The 17,909-nt window shown below is 38.6% G+C and overlaps 1 protein-coding gene across 8 annotated transcripts in view; it reads left to right on the forward strand.

The window, feature by feature from the left end:
- The first annotated feature begins 3,874 nt into the window (after window positions 1-3,874).
- Window positions 3,875-17,909, forward strand: part of SPAG1 (sperm associated antigen 1) — a 46,690-nt gene continuing 32,655 nt past the window's right edge. The window contains exons 1-9 of one of the 8 annotated variants that reach the window (XM_033067042.2): window positions 3,899-3,954; window positions 4,434-4,489; window positions 5,392-5,533; window positions 6,101-6,260; window positions 6,581-6,703; window positions 12,626-12,693; window positions 14,499-14,617; window positions 15,087-15,192; window positions 17,326-17,456. In XM_033067042.2, coding sequence (XP_032922933.1) covers window positions 4,468-4,489; window positions 5,392-5,533; window positions 6,101-6,260; window positions 6,581-6,703; window positions 12,626-12,693; window positions 14,499-14,617; window positions 15,087-15,192; window positions 17,326-17,456 — 871 coding nt within the window. In that variant the 5' untranslated portion in view covers window positions 3,899-3,954; window positions 4,434-4,467. The other 7 variants (XM_033067204.1, XM_033067126.1, XM_033067557.1 and 4 more) reach the window with 7 other exon arrangements.

A 17,909-nucleotide genomic window follows, 5' to 3' on the forward strand; every position in this document is an offset into this window, starting at 1 on the left:
CCTTAGTTCAGCTCTGTGTTTTAGAAGAGTGCTGTTTTCCAGTGCTAATGGGTGACTGCTTGTATCTTACTGCAATGTGCATCCTGTAGCATATGTGAGTTAAGATGTCATTATGATTATGGTGTGGCATACTTGAAAGCTGTACAGTTTAATGGATTCTTTCTAGTTCTCTTAAATGGAGTGACATAGTGGGAGTTTTTAAAAGATGGTTTGACAAGCATTGATCAGACTCTTCCTGTCGTGTTTTCAGTATCATAGTTTTCCCAGCTGACTTTTTGCTGAAACAGACTCTGAAGATGAGGGAAATAATCTTGCTGTAATATTAAGCAAAAGCATCTGAGAGCCATTCTCATAAGGAAGCATCAAGAAGGCTATTTATTGGCATAAGGGTTGGTAATTCTTGTCTTCTGTGTCAGGCAGCACAGCAATATAGAAAACAGCAGCCTCAGAATTCTAATAGGAAATACTCATGTTCTTGTCTCAACTTGCATTGGGTAGAAAAAGAAGTGTTTCTCCATGTACAGTAACTACCTTAAAATTCATGTTTGCAATTACATAGGATTACTTAAACCTTGGTAGAGTGTTTGTGGAGTATATGTATACCCCCCAGTATTTCTAACACCTTAGAACAACAAAAGCGTATTGGGTGAGCTAGTGTGTCAGAGGGGGAGGAAAGGTGACAAAGCTTGCCTTCTTTGCTATCACCATTGCTACATGAGTGATATATAAGAAATTATTGAATTTTGTATTCCCAGTAGGGAAATTCTTAACATTGACAGGAAGGAGGAAGGAAAATATTACTCATTGGTCTTTAATGTTTAAAATACTGTTTAATTGGAAATGTCATGCTATCCTCATCATTGAAGGTGTTCTGTACCAGAATGGTAAAGCTCTGTGAAACCTGATGTTACTTTGCTTTTAAGAAGTTGAACTAAATGACTTTCTGAAGTGTCTTTCAACCTGAATTAACCCATGTCCTGTGTATCCAATATAAATGGAATTTGTTCGTATTTACTTTTAAAGAAGTGATTTCATCATCTTGAGATATTAAAATGATTGTGTATGCCTTGGGGGAAAACAAAAACCCCAAACCCAAGCTAATGTGTATGTTGTGTATTTTTGGTTTTAGGACATGGATTCACAGAAGGACGTTCAGCCTCCAAAGCAGCAGCCAATGATTTACATTTGTGGAGGTAAAGAAAGGACATTAGTGATTTTTTTAATTACTTGTTATGGAGATTGGGTGTTTTAATAATGAATAGTGCTTAGTCATTATACTGAATGGGTACATAAATACAAATAGTTGCAGTGTATATACTAGTGATGTTTAAAGCTTTATGCATTGATGGTAACACATAAATGGGGTACATATGCAGTGTCGTGGAGGTAATTCCCTAGAGCTTGTGTTGCTGTGTGGAGCTCCTCGATCTCTGTGTTTTATTGAGAGTGCTGTAAGGGCACTCAGCTTTCCCTCAAGTACAGTAGTCAAATTCTCTCTTATCTATAGATAAATCAACAACTTAAAAATCGGTGGTTTTCAGGAATCCCTGGAATATTTCATATTTTAAGAAAACAGACTCTGGGCTTTGGAGGGATGAGCTGAAATTTTCATTAGTAGATGGTCTAGTATCAAGTGTGTAATGTGCAGTAATATTTGGGTGATATTTAGGAAGATTTTCTTTCATCTTAATATGAGTGAAGCTTGCTTTTTATTTTCTCTTTTTCTTTTTTTTTTCTGGATACAGATTTATTACACTTGCTATATTTGTTTGCCACAAGTAGGAATTTGACTATCAACTTTTCGAAGTTATCTGTGCATTAACAATGCTGTTTTTCTTTGCCCATTTCCTTTTTCTTTATCCATAACATCAGAATGTCATACAGAAAATGAAATAAAGGCAAGAGATCCTATCAGGTGCAGAGAATGTGGCTACAGAATAATGTACAAGAAGAGGACAAAAAGATGTATCCTTTAAAAAGTGCACTTGAATGCATTTAGGAAGCTGTGGATGGAGACAAGGAGAAACAGAATGTAAAGGGAACAGAATAGAACATTCAAATAATTCTGTAACAATTCTTCAGGGTCAAAAATCAGTACAGTAGAGCAAACTACAGCACAATCTTTGCAGTGTGATTTGGCACCTTGATTTTTTTTTCATTTTCTATGCACAATATATTAAGTTATGATAGTCTGCTGGGTAACATACTGTGAATTGTTGATATTATTCAGTCAGCTTCTTATTAAAGATGGCTTTTGAAATACTTTATGTAGAAAGTTGTGACTAGATTTAGTCTCTTTTCCTCTTCCCCATCTTTTTTCAACCACAACATATTTTTTCTTTAACTGCATTATTCCAGTGGTCGTTTTTGATGCTCGATGATGTCTGCTGAAGATAGTGACTTTATGATGTAATCTTCCTGATAACTTTGTTCTGTAAAACTGTTTGTGTGTAAATGCACTCTCTTATTTGTGTTTTAAGAGATTGAAATATTAAAGTTTACTGTAATACTAAATTTTGTCTATATTGTCTTCCAGCAATAGATTTCTAAAGCTGTTGTTTAAAGTGTAGTCAAAGTATGGAGTACTTGTTAAGTTCAGTGACAACTGTATTTTTTTGAGTTATCTTTGTTTTCATTACTCTTATCTAAACTTTATTTGCATTTTAACTTTGATAAATGTTCTTTGGACTCCTGTGAACTGTATAAAATAACTGTGGTTTGAATAAATTCCACTGAAAATAAATAGAAGGCTAGGTTTGAAATAGATGTGGATTTCAAAAAAGAAAATCTTAAAGGACTTCAGACAATCCAATTCTGGCACCCAGTTGTGGACATGTTGAAAGTATGGATGCTGGAAATGTGAAAAAATAATTTCTCCTGAAAGAAGAGGGAGCGGGAGGCAGGTTAAACATTCAGAAGCAATGTGGAAACAAATTTCTTAAGTTCTGTTTGACTTGTTTGTATTCAAGGAAAGAATTAGATCTGTGTTACAAAGATTATTTGGGTAGCACCCCAAAACTCAAGTGGGATCTTGTTTTGTTTTTCAGATGACTTTTTAGGGGTCTGTAATAAGTGGTGGGTTTGTGATGATGAGCCCAAACTTTTTGCACCTGTCCATTTGGAATGTGTGTTATGTAATACCACTACGGGGTACTACAGTGTACTGCTGGATTGTGGGTGTCTGATCTCCGTTTTGATGGTGCTAATGCTGCTGTTGAGATAACAGGCTTAACTCATCACTGTTACAGAATCTTTTTTAAGGTCTGAATGACTTCGTGCTAGCTTATAAATGAACTGGCTTGTTATAGGAGGGGGAAAAAAAGCATTCTGAGATGCTGTTTTGGAGTTCTTTGTTTAAGATTTTCTTAAGTACCAGATCTATGCTATTAAGACTAGATTTTTTCCTGGAACCAGATACACTCGGTATAAATGATAACCATTTTTACTACGCGGTTGCTGTCAGTTCACCAGCCTGGCCTGCACAGCAGAACCGAGGGGTCGGCTACTGACACGGCTGCTCGGACGGGTGAGGAAGAGCGGGCAGGCGCAGCGCTGCCGAAGGTCGCCTGCAAACGGAGGCGGGCTTGGCCCCTCTGCGGGCACACCGGGGGTGCGGGCCAAGAGCCCCCGGTGCCTCGGGAAGGGGCACGGACCTGCTTCGGAGAGCAGCGCCGGGGGAGCGCAGGGCTGGCAGGCAACGTGCTGTGGGGAGAGCGCCCGCCTGCCCTCCGCTGAGTGAAACACTACGCCGAAACCACAAGGATGATGCTTTTTGGAGCTGCGCCCCCGGGCGCTGTGTTTCTGCCTGCCCCCAGCAGGCGCTGCCCTCAGTCCTGATCCCCGATCCCCGCCCCGCCCCAGCCGCGCCTGCGCGGCCTGAGCAGGGCCGGGGGGCCCCGGCCGCGGGGAGGGCAGGGCTGCGCCCGTGTCCCGGAGGCAGCGAGGCACCGGCGGGTGGGTGCCAAGGGGCGACCGGTGACGTCCGTGTCGCTGCTGGAGCCCGGGGCTCTGCGGGAGCCTCGGCGGGGCATCCCTGGGGCGGCAGCGCCGTGGCGATGGCGCCATGTTGTACATAGCAACAGTTGCTACACGCGGGCCGGCCGCGGTGCCCGGGCCCGGCGCTGCCTAAAGGGAGCCTGGGGGCCGGCTGGGAGGTAAATCCGTGGTCCGGGCCGGCTTGGAGGTAAATCCGTGATCCGGGCCGGGGGATGCAGCACAGTCGGGGGACGCTGTGTGGCAGAGGGACGCCAGGGCTATGCCCCCGGGCAGCTGCGGAGCCCTGGTCACCGCGGTGCCCCAGAGCCACGCTGGGCACCTCCCTGACGGCCATGGGAGTAAACGGGAGAAACCGCGATGAGCTTTTCATTCTTCTATTATTCTTTAGTTATTTCCTGCATTTGTCCCTCTTTCCATGCGTGTTCTTCCTTTTCCAGTACTGAAACCGTAAAGTCTTGGGGCAGAATCTCTATGCAACACATAATGATGACCAGTTAAGTGGTACTGTATTGTAAACACTTTCGTGTAACTACAAGTTAATGTGTGTAATTGTGCAAGACATTAGAACACAATTATTTTAATTTAGTTTATAACTACACAGAGTTGTTTTCACATATTAGCTAGTTGCTCTTATTTCTTAAAAATTAACTGATTACTTCTTGTTTTCACATACTAGCTAGTTGCTCTTATTTTATTTCTTAAGAATTAACTGATTGCTTCATGCACTGTGTGAAAGGGGGAGAAAAAAAGAATTTCAGCTCCATAGAGCTTATAATCAAAACAGAAAAAGATGCAGATGAGCAAATCAAAGATATAGAAAGGGAGACAGAAATGTCCCATTTGAATCCCTCATTTCATCAATTACAGACTTACTGGAAAAGATTCGCTTTAGAGCTGTAATATAACCAGAGATCCAGAAAATGCAGCTAGTGAGGAAAGTAAATGGAATTTATTTTGTCTACAGAGAAGTCAAAGATTTTCATTCCTTTAGATACACTGCATTGGTTAATGTCTTCCCTCTGAAAAAAGGAGTGTTCTTCACTATCTTCTCCTTTGTGCTTGTCCCACTTGGTTAAAACAGGTATGTGTTAAAATAAAATAGACAATGTGGTAGACAAAAATTTGCAATTTTTCTTTAAGTGGTCTTTCTGAATTGTTCTGACTTGCAGAAGTAGTAGAGTTGCATACTCTTACGAAGTGTATCTCATACTTCTGTGAGTAGACCTCTTGTCAAGGACACTTCATGTGCTCTGGCCTTCAAATCTGATACTTTTTCTTTTATAGGTGTGCTTGAATGAGAGTGGAGTGTGAGCAGGTTTATTCCTTAAATTGGCATTACTTCAAAATGTAACTGGAAACTTACAGAATCACTTTTTTTTTTCTTTTAATATTTAGTTATGGGTGATGAGTCAGTACCGTATTTGCTGGGTGAAGGAACCACTAAAACGTATCAAATACCTATTAGTCACCTGGACTATAAATTCATTGAAAAATGCACAGATGTTAAGCACCTGGAAAAGATTCTTAGGGTATTAAGGTAAATTTATTTTTTTACCTTCATTAATAATTATATTCCTGTTCTGTAAAATTTGAGGGGCCCCTTTTCTTTTTGTCTGAACCTGTCTGTGACTTTCTAATTTAAAATTAAAATACGAAGTTAAAGTAATCATGCTAAAAGTGTCCAAATGATAACATTAGAAATCCAAGTCCTTTTTTAACGATCCAAAAGGTTTGAGTAACTCAGTGCTAGGTTTTTTTGAAATGCTGCCACTCTATTTTGGTTCTCTCATGATCCATGTTGCCTGACTAGCAATTTCAGATGCCACACCTGTTTAACTTTTGCTGTAAGTGACACAAGTTTCCTTTTTATGAGCACCGTGGTGATAATTTTGAACTGTGTATGTGGCATTGGAAAATGCCCACAAAAAGCTGCAGGTTAACTGTAATTTTCTAATAAAAATGCTATTAGATGATAGTAAATTTGGGTTGTATCAGGAAAACAGTCCTCTGCAGTCACTGTACTCACTACACATGGAGGGAAACATGGAGGATGCGGTGCAATTTAGTTCTTTTTTGTTAACATTTTTATCTTTGCATTTTAAAGGTCTGGTGAGGAGGGATGTTATCCTGAACTTACGTTGGCTTGTGAAAAGCGTATTGAGTGTTTGGATCCAAGGAGCAGAGCTCTGAGAAAAGAGAAGCCTGCAGCCACAGCTTCTGATTTCACAGCTGAAGAATGGGAAGCAATTAATAGTGAACTGATGGTACAGGATCTAATTTATAATGGTTCATAATATAATCACTGCGATGTATCACTCTTCTTGTGACTAAGTGGAATGTAATGATTTGATTAAACGAGGAAATGATCAAAGGATTATGTTTTTAAATTTATTTTCTTGTTTAACGTCACTGAACTTTAACTGCCCATTTTAGCTCCACAGATTTTTTTTTTGGAGATCACTTTTTATTCAAAAAAGCACTATTGCTCTTTGTCTTCATTGCTTTTCCTCATTAAGAGCAGTGCTTTTTAAGGATAATTGCGCTACTGTCTTATGGTAAAAATATATAATTTATTTATTTTCAGAGCTGGCTGACAGAAATGAATGAAGATGATAAGAAATCACAGCTCCTAAGAACAGACACACTGAATGAAAGACAAGATAACTTGCCTCCTATTCGTTGTTCCAGCAACTGCCTTCCTAATCAGGTATCTCCAGTTTTTTGGTGTTAATTATAAGATTAATTATTAGATTATTAATTATAGATTTTTCTAAAACTGCGAGATTTTATATATATGCACTTCTAATCATTGTGCCTTTCTTACTAGATTTATTTTGTTAACCAGAAAGTAAAAACCTTTAAGCTCTCTTGCAAGAGACCAGTGTTTAAACAAAAATGCTTTCTTAGTACTAGCCTGTGTATTGTAATAATATTTTAATTCTGATCAAGAACTCACTGCCAAAGCAGATCTCCTTTAACACCCTTTTATGTTCTTCGATTCATATTTCAAAGTATAGTTTAAGCATGTGAACTCCTTCTGGATGAAATTATGCCAGATTTTCTCTATCTGCCAGCAGGCTTTTGTTCCATGGGGCCAGTCAGAAGCCAGTCCAGAATAAACGCCCTGAACTCATACAGTGTGGATGTTAGAGCCTCTGCAGCAAATGTTTTACTCTACAGCCATTCCTGTGTTGGGTAGTGCTGGTGTATGTGTAGCCTTTGTGCTTATTTTATACCTTGTGTTGGTGTTCCCACTGCAGTTGTACAGCATACTTCCCAATTTAGCCCTTAAGCAGACTTAACAAATCTTCATGACCACAGAACCAATATTTAACATTTTTTTCCCAGGTATTAGTTTCCTTACATTTTGTTGGGTTTTTCTTTTCTTTTTTTTTTTTTTTTTTCATTTATTTATCTACCTGAAATCAGTTTTTTTTCTGGCCAGCTTTTCTTGCTAATGCTAAATACAGTGTTACTGAAGAGATTGGCAGACAAGCAGGTGTGGATGGGATTTTTCTGATTTTTACCTTTTTGTCAGGTATTGTCACAGATCAGTTCAGTCTGATTCTCAAAATTTCCTTTGAAATACTGGAATGCTGCTATAGGAAATTCATTAAGCATTGTTCTTTTTGGAGGTTTTTGAGTCAGAAATCTTATGAAGAGATCTTTACAGGTCATGTGATCTTTCTTACTAATTCCTATTTTTCTTGAATAATTATATATTAATAAATACCTGATTTTTGTTCTTGAGTTGTCAGAAACTACAGTAACTTCACGACCATAAGGCGCACCAGATTATAAGGTGCACTTTTTTTTTGCCACGAAGATCCGTGCCGCGCGCAACAAAGTAACGAATTATTTAATGGAATCCTGCGATCGTGGAGTTTACTGGCAGGTGCTCCATTTGCAAACATTTTAACCGATTGGTGTAGCCTTTAAACGTAGCCCCAAGTGCCCTCCCCATGCGTGGGACCTGGCACTCCTGCCTGACCCCAGCTGGTGAGGCGGGGCTCGGGGCGGCCGCGGTTCAGGGTGGCCACGGCTCACACCTCGGGGTTGCTGCGGTTCAGGGCGGCTCAGGGCTGCCACGGCTCGCAGTGGCTCGGGGCAGCCCACAGCTTGGGGCAGCGTGGGGCCGCCCGCTCCCTCCCTCCCCGTGAGGCTCCTGCTGGCCGGGGGCTGCCCGATCCTGCCCACCCTGTGCGGCTCCTGCTGGCCGCGGCCACCCGCTCACACCCCTCCCTTGCGGTTCCCCCTTCCGAGTTGGCAAATTTCGCAATTTTGTACATTATATAAGGTGCACCGGACTATAAGGCGCACTTCTGGGTTCAGACCAAAATTTTAGTCAAAAGTGTCCGCCTTATAGTCATGAAATTACTGTATTTCTTATTGTCAGCTGGTACATAGATGTTGGACCAAGACATTTGGGATGGCTAGGCAGTCTCTGTTATGTGGTATACAAAGAGGCTGGGGATTCCAGTGAACATTTTATAAGTGGTTAGTGTTGAGACTAAGGCATGCTTTTGTTTGATTTGGTTAGTGGTTTGTTTTTTTAAAAAATTATGTGCACTCTTTCATATTTTGCAATGTATGTAACTTTTGACTGTCCTATTTTGCTGAGATGGCTTGTGGTGCTCTAGCTTTATCCTTGATTCATGTCCTGTGTAATTGCCAGAACGGAAAATGGTTTAATACTACGTGAACTCAGTAAATTCAGTTTAGAATGTAAGCATAAAATGATAGAAAGTGTCTTGAAATTTAGAATACATCATGTTATTAAAGAGGATGTGTTCTCCATTCAAGGACAAAATATTCACCTTTTTCTTTCTCCTCCTTTAAACAATGCAACAATCTTCAGATCAAATTTTGTTCTTTTGTTCTTCAGCTTTTGGTCTCTTTAAAAGGTTTTGGTGTTAGCATTATTACCCATGAAACCTAGATATAACTTTATGCTTTGCGTGTGGTATGTACAGTAATTTCACAATTACAAGCTGCACCATTTTGACTAAAATTTTGCTCCCACCCTGGAAATGCGGTTTACACTCGGGGCAGCTAATATGTGAGTAATTTTCTGACATTTCCAACCCCGGAAGTGCCAGCCAAGGTGCCGAGCTGAGCACCTGCTGGTAAAACCCAAGATTTCGCGATTGTTACAAATTGGATACTCTGTTCGCGAAGGGTGGAACCGGGCTCTGTGCTGGCAGCACGGGGGAGGGGGGCAAGGTGGGGCAAGGCAGGGAACTCCCTCCTTCAGGAGCGCAGCCTGGGGGAGAGACGGGGGGCTCCGTGCTACCATCCCCACGGCCTGGGGGGAAGGCGGGGGGCTCCCGTCCCTTCCTGCCACCGCGGGGCAGCGCCGGGCCGGGGTGAGCGAGCCCAGCGGCAGCGGCAGCCGGCCCCAAGTGGCCCTGCCGAGCAGCAGTGCCGAGCTGGGCCACCTGGCCCTGTTGGCAACCCTGAGCAGGCCGAGCCCTCACGGCCCGAGCCGAACCAGTAAACTCCCCCGATCCCGTGGTTCTGTTACTAATTGGCAACTTTGTTGCATGCGGGTCCTCGCTGCAAACGACAGAGCGGCTTGTAATTGGGTGCGGCTTGTGCATGGACAAAGAACGACATGTTGCTGACACCCGGAGATGCGGCTTATAGTCAGTGCGGCTTGTAATCGTGAAATTACTGTAATTTCCATTCCTTTTGTCTAAGCAGAGGGCCTCTGAGAATTGTAACCTGTCCTGGATGAGAGAAGGGAAGCCTGAAACATTTTATGCAGCAGTACAGTTATATCATTACTAGATCCCTACTGAATAAAATACTGAATATGTTTGTATAGCATACACTAAATTTGTACCTGTAACATGAAATCTCAAAAAAATGAATAATATACATAATCAGCTTTGCTTTTTTTTTCTTTCTTTTTTTTCTGATAAAGATAAATGTCATCTTACAGTTTTTAAAAATGTTTGGCTAATCAGTTGGGACTCTAAATATTTTCCAGACCAATGTCATATAATTTTGTAAGTGGGATCAAGTTTAGATTCATCATGATAAATTTATCCTCTCTGCTAGAAAGAAATGCACAAAGCCTTCCATAATTTTATGTTATTACTTGGTTGGAGACTGTTCATCTGATCTGATGCATAAAAAGTTCAACATTTTCAAAGAATCCAGTTCTGGAAATCATTATTGACTCTAAACAAGGAGATTGCACTAATGGGTACAAATTTGGTAAATGAAAGCATCTTATTTTGTCTGTAATCAGATTGTCTTGCTGATACTATATGTGGCTGTAATTTCAATCCATTACTCTATGGAGTGTTTTCTTTTTATTGGTGTGAATCCGTGGGGGGATTTTCCAAGAATGGACTGAAAAAGAGTAAAGTTTATGCAATATCCCGCTCTATCACACAATGTGGAAGTTTCTGTCTTACACCTCTGTTTTCCTATCAAACTGCCCAGAACTGTCTTAACTGTCCACACTGCATAATTATTATTTTTGCTGCCTCATTTTGTCCAGGAGAGAACTAAAGCATGTGTTTAAAGAAGACTGTATTCAGGAGATTTCAGCTGAGACTCCTTTGCCAAACATGGTTTTTTAATGCTGTTCCAGGAAGATTTGCATACTCAGATACCTCCTCATGCTACAGCCCAGGGCATGCAAAATGCATACAAGTTTTATGTTACAAAAACTCACTCTGATAGGATCCAATAGCCTTTGTGTTGTTTTGGGTATTCTGAATTAAAAACTAACACTGGTTTAGCTGCCATAGAATAGTAATGTTTTAGGCCAATATACAGGGGCCACAGGAGAGCCAAGACCAAGTTGTTTCACCTGTACTGAAGCCAATTTGTGTGTTCATCTTCGGTTCAGAAAATGTTAAATGAGCTTCAAACCCTGTGGGATTCATTCATACATTATGAATTATGAGAGGAAACATGACAAGCGCAGAGAATTTTTTTTTAGTTCCATGGCATGCAAATGTACATTTTTCATCAAAGCCTGTTGGATGAGATACTCTGAAATATTACTGATAGAGAAATTCCTGACTCTGTTGGAACCACAAATTGATTACAATTATTTCAAAGATATGAGACTTAGAATTTTTTAAATAATGGATTTTTTGAGTCAATGTTTCTTCCTCATTCCTTAAATGTACGTGCTATAGTTCTATCCTTATGAGAGTTTATTCTGAGAGTTGCAGTATTTTTACTCATTTAAATTAAGGACTTCTGTTGGAAAAAAACCAACTTGATATTAGTTAGATTAATACATTTGTAGTATACTCTGGGATGGATATATTATGATAACTCATATTTCAGGAAGGCATATTTAGGAGTTCCCTCCTCTAAACATGTCCTGATCACTAAACATATCTGTCATTTTGTCTCGCTTCCTGAAAGACATAGCATTAAGAGTGATTCTGGAGTTACATACTACAAAAATGTGTAACCTAACATTATAGTCAGAAGTGTTTACAGGAAGAGTCACATTTGCATTATGTAAATCAAGGTGTTTACATCCAGCTGCAGAACTATGTCCTCGTTACAGTGTCAGTGTCACCACTGGTAAAGCAAGTTTAGGTAGCTTCTGGTCATTTCTTTGGTCCAGTTTATCACATGCTGAATTGAACTGTACAGCTATTTGGGGATTGTACTGTGATCTCTATGAGATTGCTTGTTTAAACATAGAAAATTATACATATGCAACTCTACAAAGAATTACACTGGTGTAACTCAGTGAATGCTGGATTGCAAGGTGAGAGGAGGACTGAATGGCCAGGCCAGGGTAGATGGTAATATTTTGAACTGGCTGTTCCACTGTGAAATACCTGTTTGGAACCACACCTTGCTATTAAGTATTTCGAAGTCAACAAGCAGGGAGGGGCACAGAAGAAGTATAGTCTCATGACAGAGGTAGAAGAGATGCCAAAGGTGACAGCTAAGGAAATAGAGTACATTAGTGTAGGAGATGGGTTGAGATACAAGGCAGTCAAATCTGGTTGTCAGAAGTTACTGTTGCAGGAAGGTCCTCAAGATAAATTTTAGGTAAGGCAAGCTTCAATGATGGAACTTGTCTAAAATATAAAATGAACATAACTAATCTTGGATCTGGCTTAAATGAACTGATAAATGATGAAAAGAAGTCCAGACGCTACTTTGAAGTCATTTATTTGCAAATTTGTTGTGAGTGTTCCAGGGATTACCAAAATCTGTGCATTGAATTCTCTTGGGAAAGGGAAGCCTAAAACCGGGTTACTGATTCAATCTCAGTGTCAAACACCTCATCACAAGGCTGGATTTCCCAAAGACAAGTTCTCCCTTGCTATGTTGAAAGGGTGGTTGGGAAAATGACATCACAAGATACTAATTAGAAAGTTTCACTCAATGCCTCTGTGATGTGACAGGACAGTGAACGAAAAGTGTGAGACCTAGGAGCTCCTTAAATTGCAGTGATATATGAAATGCATCAAGATTTTCTTTAAACCAAGATTAATTACATTTTCAAGACTGAGTTTAGTCAGGAGTAGTGTTGGTTGCTAGGAAAATATATACTCCAGAAACAAAACCAAAAAAAACACTGTGAATTCCACTGCAACAAATTGTCTTACAAGATGGCTGGTTTTTTCTCTTTTAGAACAAAAAATTGCAAAACAAACAAAGAAGCAAGAAAAACATACCACGGGATTACAGTGAATGGGACAAGTATGTTAAATCCCTTATATTTCAGTTTTTAATAAATCTTGTTTGTTTAACAAGGGAACACAGTTTTGCAGAAACACAGTATTAAGACTGGCATTTTAGGGAAGTGTAACAGATGAAACTTTGTTTTTTCTTAATAAATATTCTTTTCAAATGCAAATGACACATTGTGTTGCTAACAGCTGAGAACAAGTTAGTCTATGCTTTTGAACAAACTGTGTGAAATACAGTAAATCAGCAGAAAAAGAAATAAAAATTGATAACCTAATTGCTGAGATTTTTGAAAACAAATCTAGGATTATTTAACATGGACTTCTGTATATCTAAAGCCACAGTTCTACATTGAAAACAAAACTGATGAATACTGACTCCTGCACTGAACTCCACTAATGTCAAAGAATGAGCTTCAGGCAGTGCATCAATTTACTCAGATGCAATTACACTTAGTCGAGGTTTAGACAGTAACTATTTTAGAAGGGATGGAGCTCTGACACAAAGACACTCTGCATCATGTAATGGTGGCACATCACCCTCCCAAATTATGTGACAGGTTGATGCCCAAATTGTTGAACACAGAAATCCAAAAGCACATACTTGTGTTGTACATAGTGGAAACTTTTCTGTAGTTCCTGAAATCTGGAATATAATGCTGTAGAATCAGAGTGAGGAGGCACAAGTTTCCACTGCAGTAGATGGGGTTATTGTGGGGCTTGGGTAATGAAACTCTACCCCCAAAGCCCCTACAAAAACCCTGTTCTGTGTAAGTTTTGCAAATCAGTAATTTTCATGCATGTATCTTTCAGAAACTGGTGCCTTTCTGCTCAAATGTGGACAAAGAAAATAGGTTCTAAAAATAATTTCTGGAACAATTTATTCTTTCATTCATTTGTTCTTTAATCTTGCTACTGTATCTTTCCAAAGTAATTGTACAGATTTTGTTTACATGTTTATGTACACAATCTTTAAGTACTTTAGCATGCTAATAATAGTACAGGTTGTGAATTTTACCATAGAGTGTATTTATTTTGGATTATGAGTACACTGAAACAGAGTTGTTTGAAAGACATTTTCCAATTTAAAGCATATCATGGTTTAAAAATGTTTTGAGGATATTTTCGAATAATTTAGGCAATTTCTAAACAAAATGTTTTGCTTCTTATTTTAAAAGCATTTATTTGAATGTGGTTAATTTATAAGAAATAGGTAAAAGTAAGCCAGCAAAAGATCAGATTCAAAATAGAGAACAATTAGCCTTACGTGAAAAGGTTTTGAGTTGGATAAATTTTCAAAATAATATCTTGATTTCAGAAAGAAATAATTCATACCATCAAGATTATTGTGAAAAGGCTATTTTTTATTACACCCTACACAGAAAAGCAGTAAGGTGTAGTATAGGAATTTTTTATTATTAATTTTACAATACTGTGGCAGCAACATTTTTTTGATATGCATTCCAACACTCTTTTCAAAAGCTGCTTCAGAGTAGCTTTCAAAGTGTCTGAGACTACTTATCTCAAGTTTACTGTATAAATTGCTTTGAAGCTGTTTCTTAGTTATTTTAGCAAAGGTTAATAGGGATGTTTGATAGGGCTGGGATGGAGTCTGATGATACTGTTTCTTAAATTTTACATGTCTTTTTTGGGGCTGATGGTGAGGAGGTGAGGCAGAGATTTTTCTTGGTCATCAATAATTGAATGCAGCCTGTATCTCTTTTCTTTTTGTTTATAATGAAAATACAGCATACCTTTATATCAGCTGAGGAGTCTTGCTGTGCAACATTATTGAATTTGTAATTTTATTAATTAAAGGTTTGATGTGGAAAAGGAATGTTCTAAAATTGATGAAGACTCTGAAGAAAGTAACTCAAAAGCAAGACACTTCAGTAGGACAAGTCTACCTATAATTGAAAAGAAAATTGACACAACTGGTAATGTCTTAGAAACATAACTTTTCTTTAGCTGTAATGCTGTGTTGTTGAGTATGAATATTAATTAAAGAAGTGTGTCATAAAGTGCCTTTATTTTTCAGCCCCTAGAGATGCTAAAAGTTGTTAGATCATCAAGTGAGCTTGAAGCCATGTTTGGAAAAAATCTAGTCTTGCTTAATAAACAGTAAGAATGTTTATGTTTAGTTGAGAGCACTAGGTAAAGAAGTAAAGCATACATCTGGTATATAAATGAATGGTAGAGGTTACCTAAATGCTTTTTTCTTGCACATTGAATTGTATGCTTATCAGAAGATTTTATTGTTTTATTACAGAAAATAAAACACAAATTTGTCTTTTAGTAAGCCATGTGCTTTTAAAAAAATGCAGACTATGAGATTCAAAGTACTTTATCTGACTGTTTTGGTTACATCTGTGCAAGTTGCTGGTTGTTAGAAATATTTTTTGCTAGGAATGACAGAGAGAGAGAAACTTTTTATTGCTACTCGTGAAAAGGAAAAGGGCAATGAAGCCTTTGCCACTGGCGATTATGTGGAAGCAGTGACGTATTACACTCGGTGAGTAAATACTATTGTGTTCTTTTCTTTTTATGACTCTTACTTGTGAATGTTGTTTTTAGACTAATGTAATTGAAACAACTTACTGAAGCAACTAGTGACAATTAGATTATTTTCAAAAGGGCAGAAAGATTTGACAGAAGAATATTTTAAACACTCATCCATCCTGATACTAATTTTTATTTATCTGAAGGGGTTAGATAGTGATGGAATGTAATCTGCAGGTGTCAAAAACTTTCTCAGATTTTTTAAACCATTGAAATTCAATAGCAAGTTTATAAAAATAAAAGGATAATCAGAGTGCTGAGAAACTAAATAATTACAAATGTGATTTAACTGTGTGCTTTGAAATGGTGAAGACTTAAACAAAAAGAGAAATCAGACGTGTCAGTTATCATTTAGAAATTCAGAGTACAGGAGAATCTTGGGTTATTAATTACCAGTGTAAACGGAGGGTAATGATATGACACTACTATGAGATGAAACGTGAAGATAATTAATGAGCTATGATATTATAGTGAGATAACCTTGAAAAAAAGTACGAAAATGTTGATGCATTTGTGGTCAGTGCAGATAAGTATGGAGAAAATAATGAATAGAAATAGTGTGCAACAGCAATAAAATAAATATTTAACAGGTTTATGTTTAGGAAGTATTTAGGACTTTGTCACTGAAGGAGGCAGAGTTTTGTAGAACAGCTTATTAAAATTTATCTGGAGGTTGCTGATATAGATAGATATGTATATAGGTGTGTGTGTGCTTAAGCACACTTATAATGATATTCACAGAGCGCAGCCTGCTTAACTGAGGCATTTGATGTGTGATAGGTTTTTATTTTTTGTTCTTGACTTGCAGCCTTAAGATCTTTCTTGTTTTGTTTGGGTTTTACCCAGACATAAAAAAGGTCTATAGCTGTATTTCATATACAATAAATAAAATGCAAATATATAATATAAAAATCAGTAAAAACATCTGCTTTTGGAACATAAGTAATATACTAATTACTAAGGATAGGCAGGATCCTTTCTAATGGAGAATTTTTCCATTTTTGAACCCATGGGGCATTGTATGCCTTCTGAAATGTTTTAGTGACACCACTGTTCTAACTGCTTACTTTTCTAATCCTATCTATTTTCTTAGATTTACAAATTCATAAGTAAAATATTTTTGAGTGAATTGTAGAATGGAAACTGTAGAGTCTGACCTCTTATTCTTATTCTTACCTATTGGCTTTCTTGACTGGCACTTGCCTGTTCCTCTTGTGTGAAGACAAACCTTCACACATTGAATCACTGCTTAGACTAGAATGCATCTCCTTCTCTTCCTCACCCTCCAACCGCTTCTCAAGAGCGTGTACAGATTATCCCACCATATCTGTTACCCCACTGATCATAGTTGCATTTCCCATGTGTTGAGCATTTGTGGACAAGCATTTGAGATTGTTCTTCAACCATGTTTTTTTTCACAAGGAAAGTCTGACTCTATTGCAGTGTGCTGTCCCCCTGGCACATCCATTGCTACTTTTTCCAGTGAACACAATTTAGGGTCTTCCTTGAAACATTAGCAAGGTTGTTGGCAAAGATTCCCTTATACCATTTTGTTATGTGCATACTAGCTGTCCTTATTCCTCAGAGATGATCCTGTTGTTACAGAAGCTAAAGCCCTACCTGCAATTCCAGCCCTGCAGCCAAACATTGACCCGGGCAATTCATCCACTGCTACCTATGTCTTTCCATTTTACAAGCAAGATCAAGAAGAATACCATAGGTTCTCCCCCACCACCATACTTTTCATAATCCCCAGAGTTGTGTAGTTACTATTCAGAGATTCCATTTGGCAGTTTTGTTGGGGTCTACATGGATGGCAGGAGGAGGTAGCAGTCCAAGTGACAGATGAGCCACAGCAACATTTCAGTTCTAAGTCCTGGCAAGCAAGAGACCTCTGAAGACAGTAAATCTAGTTGGTGGATGGTTGCCTGTGGTCTCATAGGAGGGAGTCTCTAACCACTACTGTGGTTGGAATACCAGTATTAATATTGCTGTAGTACTGTTTTCAGCTTCCAGTAGTGAAGTGTTTGTAGATTCAGGTTTTCTGACTATGACTCTAACATGATCAACATTCCCTTTCTTTTAGGAGTATATCAGTAACACCGACTGCAGCTGTGTATAATAACAAAGCTCAAGCAGAAATCAAACTTCAGGACTGGGACAGTGCTTTGCAGGATTGTGAGAAGGTACTAGATATGGAACCTGGCAACATAAAAGGTGAAGTAGAAAATAAAATGTCAATGTATTATTTTATCTCTAGCAAATAAAATGATACATGTTGTTATTTGACTTAAGTGAGCTTTAGATCAGGTCTAAGTCATAAAAGGGAACAGCGTAGATCCTCAAAGCAATTTTAATGGTTCTTTGGGGGTTAGTGAAGTTTTATGCAGTTCATCCTGTTGATCTGTAATGGGAATTCTTACATGGCAGCATGCTTTTCATATGGTAGCTATAAACTCTCTTGTATTTGTGCAGTGTTTCCATAATACCCACACTGAATTATAAATTAATTTAAAAGTGACATGAAAGATATCAAAGTTGTTGGTTTATTCCTTCCTGAAGTCAAGGACTTGAATAGAGCTAGCTGTGTTCACATGGGTGGAGGGGGAAAATTTGAAAACTATGAAAAAGTGCTTCACAATTCATGATTGCTGCCTCAAAAGGCAACTT

Source organism: Catharus ustulatus, chromosome 1 (assembly GCF_009819885.2).
Source record: "Catharus ustulatus isolate bCatUst1 chromosome 1, bCatUst1.pri.v2, whole genome shotgun sequence".
Taxonomy (NCBI): Eukaryota; Metazoa; Chordata; class Aves; order Passeriformes; family Turdidae; genus Catharus; species Catharus ustulatus.